We start from the raw sequence: 14,183 nt of genomic DNA, 5'->3' as shown, positions 1-14,183 counted from the left end.
AATAATGTTAGTGTATATTTCTAGCCACTGCAAAAAGTGCCGTTAAAAACTCACGTGAGAAACATCTTGTTTTCTAGAAAAGGACAAAAGAAAAGCTGGTGCATGTCCTTTCTCTATGTGGTCAGGAAGTTGGGCTGAGTAAAAACCCTTCAGTAAGTAGCCTTGTATTGACCATTTCTGTGTTTCCTTGTGTCCTAAGCTTTAAAAGTGAACAACTTTGTGGTTGACCTCGTAGGCAATTTCACGTCACATTGCTATCCTTGTCACTTGCAGCCCATGCTGCATTTCCCAGCATACAGACCAGCAAGTAAATAGCCCTTTCACTTTAAGGCAGTTTATTTACAGAGTTATATTTAATTTTGCTGTGAAAGATCTGTGATGCTATATATATAGGTTTTACTATGCCATCTTAGTAGGTAGAGACTGATGAACTCTAGAGTGACCAATCTAAAAAGTGAAAACTTATATTGCAGAAATAGTGGGGAAGGAATGGGGGACAGGTGTGTCTGATTATTTCCATTAGGTATTAGTTCTAATATTACTCTTTAAAAGTCAATATTCTGTAGTGCCAGGAAATGGGCAATAGATCATCCAGGGTAGAAAGCTCTTAAAAGAATTATTATTTATTTTTTACAGAGAAAGGGAAATTTCTGAATGTTTTTTAATGTGTTGCATGTCACAGGTATTATGGTGAACAAGTCCTTCACTTCTGTAAGATGGGGAGCGTTGCATCTGCTAATGAGCAGATATAATTATTTTTATTAGGAAAGGAAAAATTACAGGTTGTGTCTTCTAATTTTGGCATATTTTTTCAGCTTTATTTTTAACTAGAGATGTTTTTATGAACTTTACTGTATCATCCCCTTGACAGTAGTTTCTTTGCTAAGTTCTCTGAATTTCGTTCCTGTAAATGTATACAAACATCCAGGCAACATCAATCTGCAGCCATTAGGAGGTAGCTGTAATATTCTTGGATGTGTTCCTGCAGTATGAAGTTGTTTCTTTGTACAAGTTTAATCTGAAGGCACCTGTCCAACATAAATAATGAAGAGTGTTCTAAAAATACTCAGTGAAGGAATTAGGTGTGTACTGGAAATACAGTCTTCTGAATAACCAATTAGAGCTTTTAGGAAGAAACAACCAGAGGGAACAGTTTGTTACAAAGAGAAATCCTTTGAATTGTAGGTAATTTTTTCTTCCTGTGGTGATTTGGATCTGATTGAGCACCAGACGAGCTTGGTGTCTTCAGAAGACGGAACAAGGGAGCAGGAGAACATGGATGATTCAAACAGTGAACAACAATTCAGAGTCTTTAGGGACTTTGATTTCCTAGATGTTGAGCTGGAAGATGGGGAGGTACAGTATATTTTCTCTGAAACAGCTTTTCTTATTAGAACAGTTTGATATTCTTTCTGCTGAACACTATACTCTCCTTGTAACATAAAACCTTAACTGTATGACTATAAACTTAGTTTAAGTTCAGGTTGTTTATACTGTTCACTTAGTGTTATGCTACTGAAATAAACACTAAAAGGCTACCACACCCTTCCTTTCTGAATGTAGTATAGGAAACACTGCAAAACTGTTACTGGGAAGATAAAGCCTCTGTTGTGGTAACTCTTCAGTGAACTTACTTTTAAATTATTTTATTTTAAATACAATTTCTAAAGATCTAAATTCTTAATGAAAATGTGTTTGCTGGTTGTAAACCCATAAAATCAAGTTGTTCCAAATCTGATTCATGAGTAACCCTCCAAAACATGAATTCAGGCCTTTGGGCTGTTGTTACTCCTGCAACTGCTAATGAAATCACTAACACTTAAAGAGGACTACCTTCCACTCTGCTGAGGTGTCCATGATTTCATCATTTTGTGCAGGACCTAAACAGAACCCTGAGGGCTCAGATCAAGTCTTGGCAGGTGAAGCATGTCAGCTCACCTTGAGCTGAAACTGCTGAAGGGAAGAAGTTTAACTGTTGAATTTTGGGGAGCTACACCCTTTAACCTTTCTTTATGTCAAACTAGGAGTACTTCTTTCCATTTGGGTGGGAAAGGCCAGAAATTAATATCTGTTGGCAAATAAGACTTACAATCTTGTTGCTACTGCAAAGTTCAGTACTTTTAAAGTACTTCAGTTCTTAGTACTTAGAGTGCAGATGTTCAGCAAAGCTAACAGTTAAATTGAATTGTCAGAATCTGAACTGATTTTAACATGAATTCTCTCAGGCGTTGCTCTTAGCTCTGAGAAGAACATGTGTGCCAGAAGAAATAATACATTTTTTTTTCTCTAGCTCCTTCAGAAGGAGTAAAATAATTTCAAGGAGGACAGACCCCTCAGGTGAAGAGAAAATATGAAGGAATAGAAAGAGATCTTGCAGAGTCCTTATTTTCCAAGTCAGAAATCTCTGTATCAAAATACAGTTGTTTTGACTCACAGCTGCCCATGACTTTGCTGGGGGAAAAAAAAAGGCAGTTGGTATCAATGGTTGAAAATACATTAGCCAAATACTATGTAGGAGCTTTAAAGTTCCAAACAATGATAAATAATAAAACAGCAATGCCAGGTTGTTTGTCAAAAGCATACCAGCTGCAATCATACATCTTGAATGCTTTCAAGATGTTAAAAGGACTTGGGACTGCAATTCTAACTATCATGTTATTTTTTGTCTAGTGAAGTGCAAGAATTTCTTCATTCTCTTCACCAGTTAAAACCATATCCAGATTATCTATAATTGTGCAGAACAATTCTTGTCAAAATGCATTTACTTACATGGAAACCTGCAAAGATTTGATTTCTTCATGTGACTAACTTCAAGACTAAAGTGAAGGCCTAAATTATTTGATAGACTAATTGACTTAACCTGCTTGTGGGACAGATACTAAGCTTCTCTAGCATTAAGTGGAAAATGCAGTCTTTTATTTAATAGACTTTTTAAGTTTCTATGGGTCTAAGACCTTGAATTTCAAGGTTTAGTCCAGACTGACTTACTACTGTTTTAAATAAATAGATACTTTAGCCAAATTCAAACCTGGTGTAAGAGGCTACTTCTCTAAAATGGCATTATTTACATCATAACCATGTACAAACCAGTATTAGAAAACTTAAGCTAGCACCAACAATCTTTCCATTAAACCCCATATGCTTTAAACAGGCCAGGATGCTTGTCATCCACAGACCACAAGATGTACTTGTTTGAAGTTTCATAAAGATGTGAATGCCAGTAATAATATTTTCAAATTTAAAAGATAGGCTGAAGGGTTGAAGTTTCTGTAATAATATTAGTTACAATTATAGGCAAATGTTTGTCTATTATGTCTTTAATACAGTAATTTTATAAAGATTCTTTCTATTTGTTTTTCTGTCTGTTATATCTGCTACCCAGGAACTTCAGGTAAGAGTGCTACTTGAACTCAGATGTGCCAGCATTTGTTATGCCTTCTTGCAAATTTGTATTATAGAATAACATCATAGTTTTGTTGTTGCTCTCTCCCTCTCCAGTGTGTGCATGGGTGGGTGAGGGTGTGTGTGTGCTTGCATTTCTGACAGGTGGTTCTTTTTTTGTCTTGCATTAGAAATGGTTTTGAGGTCTTTTTCAAAAGTTCTGTTTCATTTGAAGTTTGTTTTTTGACATGTTCAACAGTTCACAGATTTTAAAATATCTTAAATTCTAGTACCAGCATTTTCCAAATTGAGTCATTTCTCCTTTGAGTATCTTTGTGCATAAATGATATTCAGGAACACAATAACTTTATTATTCTTAATATAGTGAAATCTGGGGCGACAATTCCACAGGCAACAATTTCCAGGTTTCAGTTGTGGTGTATTGGCTTTTGTTAGCATCTTCCTAAAGCTGATACCCAAGACCTCCTCAAAAAGTTTACATCTTTACCTACCAGCTTGAATTTAATTGAATAATTAACTCATATAGCCTACTTTAATTTAGCTGTATAGTCCTACCAACTGGACTGGAGTAATTTAACCTGTAAAGGAAACTGAAAAGTCCTATTATTGGTTGCCAGTTTGGGCCATAAACTCACAGTTTATCAAAGTATATAGAGAAATGAAGTGATAGAAAATTGCAATGAGTTATACAAAATCAACAACTGTATTTTGCACATTTGTTTCTGATAGTTTGTACATCAGTTACGCAAACACAACTTCCCAGAAAGCTTTTGTCTCAAAATACTTGTGCTTTGGAAGATAGAACCACATGGAAATAGTGCCTCTCTGTGCAGTTCCACAATACTTGTGCCTGTACCACACCATACTTGTGCAAGTCCATTAACCTTGGAGACTTTGACAGTACACTAAGGATAATAATATGTCTGAAAGAAGTTTTGCATGATTCTTACCAGCTGTAGGGACAAGCTGGTAAAAAGTAGCAGTAGGGACAAGCTGGTAAGAAGCAGCTGTAGGTAGGGCTGCTTCCTTTTTTACTGCCCTTTCTGTGTCTCTCCTTTCCCCTGGATTGTTGTGATGTTTAAAGTGGCTGCAAGGGCCCATCTAGTACTTAACCAGAAGGTGATCATTGTGGGAAGTTCTGTGTGGTACCTGCTCACTGCTGGTGAGACACATTTATGTGACTGTTTTCTTTTGAATTGGTACTTCTTAGTGGTGGCTTTTCAGACAGAAGGTGGCTTAGCTTCCACTGTAAATAAAAATGAACAGCCTCTCAAATAAGTCTTCCATCTTTCTAGTGAACTGTGACAGAAAGATTGTTTAACAGACTATAGATACAACAACTCCATCTTTGTAGACATATGTTGACCACTTGGTTAAATTCAGTATGATTCTGGGTGCACCTGTAGCAAATACTATGCTTATTTGGGTTATATTATGTTTCATCTCTCTTACCCTTTTATCTCACTGTTAGCTCACTCTGCCTTCTAACTGCATGCCCTGGAAGTGTCCCTTCTCATTTTTCTTCTTTTTGTTGCATTCCTTACTTTAAGACACTGCAGAATAAAACTGCAACAAGAAATATTCTTGTAGACACGGGCTGCACAGTTTACCAGTAGTTGTAGTGGATGTCATGAGGATCAGGGTGTGGTGACAGTCATCTTTGCTTGCTTGTTTATTTATGTCATTTTGTCTCATTGCTGCATGCGACCTCCAGCCTTTGTGGAGGAGGAATGACAACCAGTCTGTTAAAATAAGTAGCTGGGAACTGACCAGTCATTTTTGTGATTTAAAGAGACCTAATGTTTTTTAATCTTAGATGTGTTCTGTTCTCTTTCCACACAATTACCATACGATCCCAGTCCCAAAATGAAAACACAGGACTCTTCCAGTAGTGTGTCATGCTTCATAGCAATTTTGTGTTTGCTTTTGAATATGGTTTATTCCTTAGTTCTACATGTTCCTGTGGATTGCAGTTCTTGCATTTCTGGATTGTTTTTTCCTCATATTTGTTCATGAACGGTGAGCTAAGTGTCATGAAACTAAACTTTCTAATCACAGTCCACAATCCATTGCATTAAAGTGCAATGGTGCAAAATGAGATCTGCTTCTACAAGCTTGATTGTTCAGGAGATAAAATTACAGCTGAACTAAATGCACTTTATGCAGTTGAATCCCCATTCAGTAAATGTCTTAGTCGTCCAGGGTGGCAATTTCTCAAGTGTTTAAAATTACAAATCTGCTCAAGGGCCTTAACTGAACTGATTCCTCTGTGTCTGCACACAATTTTACACTGCATAAGCCTGGCAGATACTAGCAATCAGTGATTTGGTAATAATATTTATGATTCTTTTAGGCAGAACTGTATTTTTGTCAAATTCATGTTTGGAAGATCACTGTCAAGTTGAATTTTCAGCAGCTAGTTTGCACTTGTTTAATAAAAGTGTTGCATCTTACAGAGTCTTCTTGTCAGCCCTGAACCTTAAAAAGAAACATTTTTCTCTCTAAATTTCATTCCTATATTGATGTAAGTTTGAGGGCTTTCACCTAGATAAAGTACCCAAAAAAACCCTGTATACCTCTGTGTGGACCCTTCATGCTATATAAGACCCCTCTGGCCTCTGTGAGTCCATGACAGGAGCAGCTGTGGATATGGTTCTGCCTTTGCAGGAGGGGAAATTGGCTAGACTTGAAGAAAGGAGCAATCAAGTTAGTCCAACTAAGGAAAAAATAGATGGTCCACTGGAAAATGCATAAACAAATGGAAAACTGATGGAAAATTGTTCTTTTTGTACAGGAAAGAAATCAAATGATCTTTGTATCAGCTCACCAGCCTAACATAGTTCTACAATTTGCTTAATGCCCTCAGCTTTATGTAATTGCCTGTGGGATGAGAACTGAAAGTCAATATAAAATGTTCAGTCCATTTGACTGTGGCCTTTTAAAATGCAAAATCTCAGGCAATGCTAATCAGCTGATCCTCAAGGTATAGTTTCAAATAATTCAGATAAGTTCAAGTTGAAAATGAGCAATATGGGCCTAGAATAAAAGTTTTTTAAAGTGGGCTGCTTTAGCCATTACATTTTGTGTGTAAATGAAGAGTTCATTCAAATCTACTCGTTATGGTTATGTATGTAATGCAAAAAATCTGAAACTTTAACATACATCTTGCAACTGAACCATTGTTATGAACTGTGTTCCTAATATTTTTTTAAACATCATGGAAAAATCCTTTAACATACTCCCCAACTTTTCTTTTGCCTGTCATTGCTCTACTGATACTGAGGTGTGTGTATCTGTGGACTTAAAAAAATGAATTCTTAAATTACCCCATGCATGAAAAACATCTAATACTGAAAGAATGAATCTTCATTTAACTGTCATTTCCATGCTTCTGCTCGTATCTCCAGGTGAACAAGCAAAATAATGCTTATATCAGTTTTCTTGAGCTAACTCTGATCTAATCGTTAGTGGTTTGTATATGATGAGTTCCAAATCAGGGAAGCTGACCCTGTACCCACTTGCAGGGTGAGAGCATGGACAACTTCAACTGGGGAGTACGCAGACGGTCCCTGGATAGCCTGGACAAGTGTGACATGCAGCTGCTGGAAGAGAGCCAGCTTTCAGGGAGCACGCCCAGCCTGAACAAAATGAACCGAGAGGACTCGGATGAATCATCAGAGGAGGAGGACCTGACCACCAGCCAAATCTTGGAGAACTCAGATCTAGTAAGTTGCAAACTGACAATTTAAGAAAGGATAAGATTGTGTTTTAAAATAAGCTAGGCTTTTAGTTTCCTTTTGCTCAGGTACAGGGTAATCAGCTGAGGTAGGGAGTGTCACTCACTGGAGTGTTTTGTCACTTCTTGGTTATTTTTTTTCCTTAGCTGCAAATGTAAATGGAAATTTTGAATGAAAAGTTCACAACACAGGGAACAACAGATCTGCTTTTTTACCCTGGTTTTGACAGGCTGTTATGTGGTAGCTTTGCACAAGGGGCCGATAGTAATTGTTCTGATATATCTAATACTCAAAAGAAATAAGATTCCATTTAGTAAACTGTGTCAGATTTTCCTTGTTCACTTCTGGGACGTTTGCATGCAATTCTTCTTATGGAAACATTGCAAGCATTTTAACGTGTCCGCACGTACAAACTGAGGGCCACTGTCGCTGCCCTTTAAGAAAATGTCTGGTTTGCATGTTCATGAAAGCAGTGTGGTGGGGTAGCTGCATACTCAGTTCTGTGTTCCTGTTGTCTTTTAAACAGATTATAACTCTTTCCCCCTCTGAGGATACAAATCACATTGACTCACTTTCTACATCATGCGACACAACCTCAGCAGACCCTCATCATTTTAATATAGGAACATCCGGCTTTGATGTGTCTTTGCCTGATATGAATAATCTGCAAGTGTCTGAAGGATCTAAGGTGAACACGCTTTTACTTTCTTTTCCACCTGGACTGTGGTTTACATAACACTTTTACAAGTTTGTTTTACTTACACTTTCATGAAGGGTTTGATCTGTGAAAGCAAGTGCATTATGACTTCCTCTATGTAATAGTGTAGTACAATGCATTCATGTGCTCCTACACATTCATACCCTTTCCTTTTTAATTATGCTTTCTTCATCAAAGGATTTTATTTGCACTACATATGCACCAAAATACTACACGCTCATTTGAGGACAAATTCATGAGCTAGCTACAAGTTAGAGCCCTAAGGGAATATTCCTCTGTTCTTCCTGCTGATTTAAAAGAATGATATGCCAGCTCATGTGGTGGGTGTACGCGTGTATTCCCAGAAACATTTTTTATGTGGGAACCTATTGTACAGTTGTGTGCACTGGATTCAGTTCTTGCCTTTTGGCAGACACTCAGAAATGTTAAATTCATGACTGCAATATTAAGCCATCTTGAGGGGGTGAGGAGGCAGGATTTGCAAAGATACAACAACCGCACTCAGTTCAGCATATTTCAGACAATTATATCAGAAGATGAGGATAGAATAAGGTTGGTAAAGGATTATCAATGTGGGGACAGTTTCTTTAATTTTCTGCTTTGATAATGCTTACTTGAGGGAGACTCCTCTCAATGTATCTTCAGATACGTAATCTGAGGTGAGGTGCAAGGGGAGGTTAGTGGTTTTATGAGATTGTTGCCTTAGCAGCGAAGCTTTCTCTGCCATGTCTAAATTGGGTGACTTTTGCAGAAAGAGCAGTATAAGAGAATGGGGCAGGAGAAGAGTATGTCTTATGTAGTTATTGGCTTTTATACCAGTTCTTGCCCTTGGTCCCCTCCAAACACAGCCACACAAAAAAATTATACAGTACTGCTGGCACTGCTTCTAACAGAGGTCATGGAAATTTCAAGTGAAGAAATCATCAAAAAGGAGGTTGGAATTGTCAAACTGAACAAATTGTGTCAGAAACCTTCCCAGGAAGAAGAAAGGACAGAAGGAGAGGGTGAGGATAGAAAAGGAAGGGAATCTTTCAAGTAATGGTGGTGGGGAAAGTAAACTCCTTATGTAAGCATGAGGGTATATATTGTTTGTCAAAACAGCTATTAGTAGACAAGTTACCACATAATCATAAGCAGCAAAAGATGGCAGAATTTCAGTTTAGGAAACTGCAGTCAGAACAGATCTGTTTGTAGACAGTGACTGAAGATAATCTCATATATCCAGCTGCCACAGCTATTGGTATGTATGTTAAGAATTGCAAATTCGTATATGCTTGGGGTTTTAGAATCTTCACTGTGAAAATACCCAATACCCATGTGCCAGTGTTCATGAAAAAAATGAAAAGCTTTGGAAGAAGTAATTAAGTGAAGAACTTGAGACTAACAGGCAAATTCAGCTATTCCCAGACAGGTTTGATATTGGTGAAATACAAAACCCAAGATGAAAGGGATTTGCCAGCATTTAAAAGATGTTCGAGTTGATAAGATGTACATAGAATGCCTTCTTAGTGTTTTTTCATCAAGGATATTTTCCTCTAGTTTGCATATGTCTGTATACCTCAAAATAAATTAGAGTCGGTATAAACAACATTAAAATGCCTGGGTTTATGTTTCATGGAACAAGTCATCCAAATACTAGTCAGAAAATTTAATACTCTCACCTAAATTTCTACCTAATTTGATAACACAAAATCTTAGCTCTTTCCTTTTTTAACCTTAGTTCTTATTTTAAGAGAGCTGTTGAAATGTCAGCAACACAGAGCAAAATTTTTGTTTCTTCCTTGCTGTACAAAAATGTTTAGCTATTGCATAATAAGCAAAACCTAAAATATCACTGCAACTTTTAAATAGATACAGTGAATGAGATCAACAGACTGATTAAGCAGGCCCCTTCTCAACTGTTTCACTGCCAAAATCCAGAGAGTGTTGTCAATGACATGAAATTAGTTAAACTTATTTGGTGTTCACAGATCAATGTAGCATTTTAAGGGATTAAAGTCAATAATGCTGTGAGGAATACAGAAATTCAGATTATGTTATTTTGGGTGGTTTTCAAGTTAGTTAAACTCACCACTTTCTGGAAGTGTATTCCAATCCTGCATCAATATTTGGAGTCTACTTTTTTGTTTTGCTTTTTGGGTGTCATATTGGACTCCAGCAGGTGGAATGTTTTTGCTTCCTATTTTTTTTCTTCCTCCTGTACCTTATTCCATGGAATTGTATTTTCCTGATACAAACACTGTTAATGCAGTGAACAAGCCAGTGGTTCATTCAAGCTAGTACTTTGTATTTGAAAGTAGTCAATACTAACTACCTGAAGAAGCATGAAACATTCCCAATTCTTGCCATCTGCTCTGGTTCCTATTCTGGTAATTCAACCATGTGGCTTTTCTTTAGCTTCTCAACATGGTTTGTCCTCTGATCCATTTGGTCCACACTGGACTCAGGAATATTCCTATTCCTTTTGCTTAGCAAAACAAAAAACAATCAAAAGAAAACAAATGAACAAACCCAACACTTTCTGCTACAAGTCTTGTATAATTCTTAAAAATGCAATCCTGTAGGATCCAAGCAGGTCTGGTAAACTGCAGAGGGCCAGTTTTCTCTTTTAATTCCACCACTCAAGGATTTCCCACTCTATCAGCCTCCAGCACATGTATGTATGTGCACATATGCATATGTGCACAAACACCCACTTTATGAGATACTCCAAACAGGAAAGACGGAGTTTGAGCTACCCACTACAGTCACCCCTACAGGAACTACTTTTCAGGTCACTATGAATGATGCAGACAAAAAACCCCTTTTTTTTCAGGTGAGAAATGCAATAGGAAAGTTTCAAATAGAAATTAAGAGCTTTAGGTGCTAATGGATGAAAAAAGAAGAAAGTTATAGAAAGATAATCCTTTTAATGGCCTGTAGAATGATTCGGATTTTGGAATTAAAGTTATTATGTGAGTTGTATGCTAAAAATAATTCCCAATGCTAAACATGTATAGAGCCTTCCAGACAATGACTATTTTCAACTTTGGGAGGCTTTAATACACTCTTGGACAATATAAATTGGTAAGTGATGAGGATAGCTTGACAGTAACAAGAACTCTATTGTTTTTCCTGGAAAAATACTTCCCTGTTATGTCGTCCAATGCATTGATACCTGAAATTCTTTGCTAGAGAAATAAAGTTGAAGAGATGCCTTAAACATAACGCTAATCTAAGAAAGACACGTAAGCAAATAGAATATTCTTGAAGAAGTGTAGCTTGATTCATGTAATTTATAATCTGTGGCTTTGTATTGTATTTATAATCTGTGCAATTTAATGTCTCAGGTGATTTATTATTTTTTTTCATTAAATGCTTTCTATTTACTAGTTTAATTAACTTAGTAGTTTGATGTTTTCTAAGACATCATCGTTCACTCCCCTAGGCTGAAGCTGTACATGAAGAACAAGATATAGCTGTCCATGAGGATGACTTTTCAGGGTCTACAAATGAAATCCCTGGAGCATTTGAATGCAGTGATAGTCTTAGTCTGGATATGACAGAGACTGAAGAGAAAGTTGACAGGCTGGAACAATTTGCTCTCACTAGGTACTTGTATGCTATTATTGATAAAGGTTCTTTTGCACTGTACAACAAATTGGCAACAAGTTATTCGTTAATGGAATGGCTGGCTTGGCTGGCCACAGGAGGTATAAAACTCTCAGGAGTTCAGAGCACTGAGAAGACAATGCTCTAATTATGTGCATAACTACTACATTTTTAAATATTCACAATAATGGGAATACTGCTTAGTTAGCTGGTCAGCAGATCAGCCATGTAGTTATCCTTCTGATTTCTTATGAGTCATAAGGAAGTCACAATATTGTCCAAAATCCCACCCGTATAATTGAGGCTGTTGGTGAACATGGTTGGACACCAGTATGTGTTTCAACAAGGCATCAAGATTTTTTTTCTGTGCCTTAGAGAGCACTTTCAGATTTTGGATGCTGAGTTAGACTGCATGTAGCCTGTATTTATGGAAAGGAAAGGAATGAGGTTATATGAAGAAGCAGGCTTTTATGTCTGTGTGCCACAGGTTTCAGAATGATAGTTCTGATTCTTGGGAGCCATAGGAGGTATTTCTCCATCTCAAAGTATAACACACCATTCAAGTGGCTTAGTGCCCTTTCAAAGTGGTAGTCAGCCTGTTTCACTAACCTGCAGTGCTAAAATAATGCTCTGTTCTAAGAACATTGTGGAGATGCGATGAATCTTCTCCAGTCTATTACTTTGAGGGGAAATAAAACAGATCAGTATATATAATATTTCTATACAGTAAGATTCTTTTCAGGACTTATGGTACATATTATTAGATCCAAGTTTTCCTAGAAGATGAGGCTTTTAAATTTTGTTAATGGCCTTTATCCTCCTGTGAAGTTTCAGCCTTCCTCCTCTGAACAATGGTACGATAGAACAATTCAAGTATTCTCGGATGGAGGAAAATAGTTTGCAATGGCCTGAAGATGGGGATTCTGACTTTCAGTTTTTCTCATTGTAGCCAACATTTTGCCAAACTTCAAGAGTAATTTGAAAGTTCATGAATATTTTTAGAAAGGTGCCGTGATTGGTCCCATTATCTTCTCTCTGTTATAGTGAACTTTATCTGCCAGCTTCTTGGTATTCTCTTTTCATCATCGTTTCTTTGGTTTGTTTGCTTGTTTTTCTTCTCCTTCAGCTTTGGCGATGTTGATCGAAATGCCTCACCCCCTCCTTCACCATTCTTTTCTGCCATCCTTGCTGCATTTCAGCCAGCAGCATGTGATGATGCAGAAGAAGCCTGGCGTAGTCACATCAACCAGCTCATGTGTGACTCTGATGGTTCCTGTGCAGTTTATACATTTCATGTGTTCTCTTCCCTGTTTAAGGTGAGAAAATAGATTTTAAGATACCAAATCAAAATGTTTAGATTGTCTGGCTATTGGGATGCTTCTTGGTGGTAGTACCTGGGTATAAAACCATTGTATGCTGTCAGGTATATACCCATTGTAATTTTGCATGCTGCAGAACTGCCATACTAGGTTTTCATTTAGAACCATCTTATAGTAACAGTTTGTCACAAAAATAACATGTATCTCATAGTTACAGGTTTGGAGAGAATGTTAAAAATATGGATCCCACTTAGTGAGTCTTTATTCTTCAGTACTTTACAATCAGCCTAAACCAGTAACTCCAAGAGACACAAAATAGCCTTTTCATCTCAAACTATTGTTAAAGTGTTCTTTCATCTCAAACTATTGAAATCTGACCATGTGCATGTAAATGTCAACATTGTTAAACATTCTGTACCTAATTATCTGAACAGAAATGTGCAGCTGCTGTCATGTACCATAAATTCCAGAGATTGAGTCTGAAGCCCAGAATTATATTTCTCCTTTCTAAAACTGTATGCTCACAGAGATAAAAATCTTGAAAAAAAATAAGAGAAAGCAAAAATAAAAAGAAAAGAAAAGAAAAAGGAGGCAAATGTACAAGCTGAATGAAGAAATGACTGTCTGGTTTTACCTGTAACTAGCTTTAAAGTCTGTTTTAATTGTTTCTCCTGCTTCATATGAGGCAGCTGCAGGATGTTTCACATGCTGCAGTAGTGTTCCCAGCAGCCTGCTAACTTCATGGTGGGTTGAAGTGCCCATGAACTCAGAGTACACAATTTGTATTAGTAGGCTACCCATAGCTAATGATAATCTCAAGATCTTTTCATAACTTTAAGACTATTCTTATAAGAAAGAAGCATCATACAATAAAAATCTTTTCTCCATCCTGTTTCCTCTGTGTTCCACTGGAGATAATGGCATATCTTCTCTAGCTGCACACTGTGTCTTCCTTTAAACATTACACCACTGTAAATATGGGTGCCTTAGAGACATATTTTTTTTCCTAGATTTTTTTGGTAAGATCTCAGCTTGTCTGAAGTTGTTTGTGTCATATAACATTTCCACATCCACTAATTTAAAGGACCTTTGATCCTCACAGCATGAAGTTTCAGAAACAAGCCCAATGTGTGCCAGGCTTTGGATGTAAGGCACTGCCAAAATACTTACCTGTGAAACAAAATCCTTGTTTGGAGGAGCTTGTCAACTAAATACTCAGTGAAGTGAAAGAAGTGTGTTTTCCAGAGCACCTACATTTCAGTCTTCATCAAGTTAATGGTATCTTGGATGTTTGCCCTAAATGTGCTAAACTTGTTTAAAATTCCAGAAATTGTTGAAGTATTTTTCCTGTAAACAAGTCATAGCTTAGAGATCTCCAGATTATCGTTACGTATTCCGGCAAATCGAACGTCCTCC

The 14,183-nt window shown here is 37.1% G+C and overlaps 1 protein-coding gene across 2 annotated transcripts in view; it reads left to right on the top strand.

Annotated features, from left to right (window-relative positions):
• FRY (FRY microtubule binding protein) overlaps positions 1–14,183 on the top strand; it is a 196,155-nt gene that overhangs the window by 165,184 nt on the left and 16,788 nt on the right. For both annotated transcript variants that reach the window (XM_054164677.1, XM_054164678.1), the window contains 6 exons: positions 78–152; positions 1,186–1,356; positions 6,927–7,127; positions 7,666–7,827; positions 11,285–11,448; positions 12,575–12,764. In XM_054164677.1, the coding sequence (XP_054020652.1) occupies positions 78–152; positions 1,186–1,356; positions 6,927–7,127; positions 7,666–7,827; positions 11,285–11,448; positions 12,575–12,764 (963 nt within the window). The remainder of the gene's footprint in view (positions 1–77; positions 153–1,185; positions 1,357–6,926; positions 7,128–7,665; positions 7,828–11,284; positions 11,449–12,574; positions 12,765–14,183) is intronic.

Source organism: Dryobates pubescens, chromosome 10, assembly GCF_014839835.1.
Source record: "Dryobates pubescens isolate bDryPub1 chromosome 10, bDryPub1.pri, whole genome shotgun sequence".
NCBI lineage: Eukaryota > Metazoa > Chordata > Aves > Piciformes > Picidae > Dryobates > Dryobates pubescens.
This window is presented reverse-complemented; position numbering and strand designations above follow the sequence as displayed.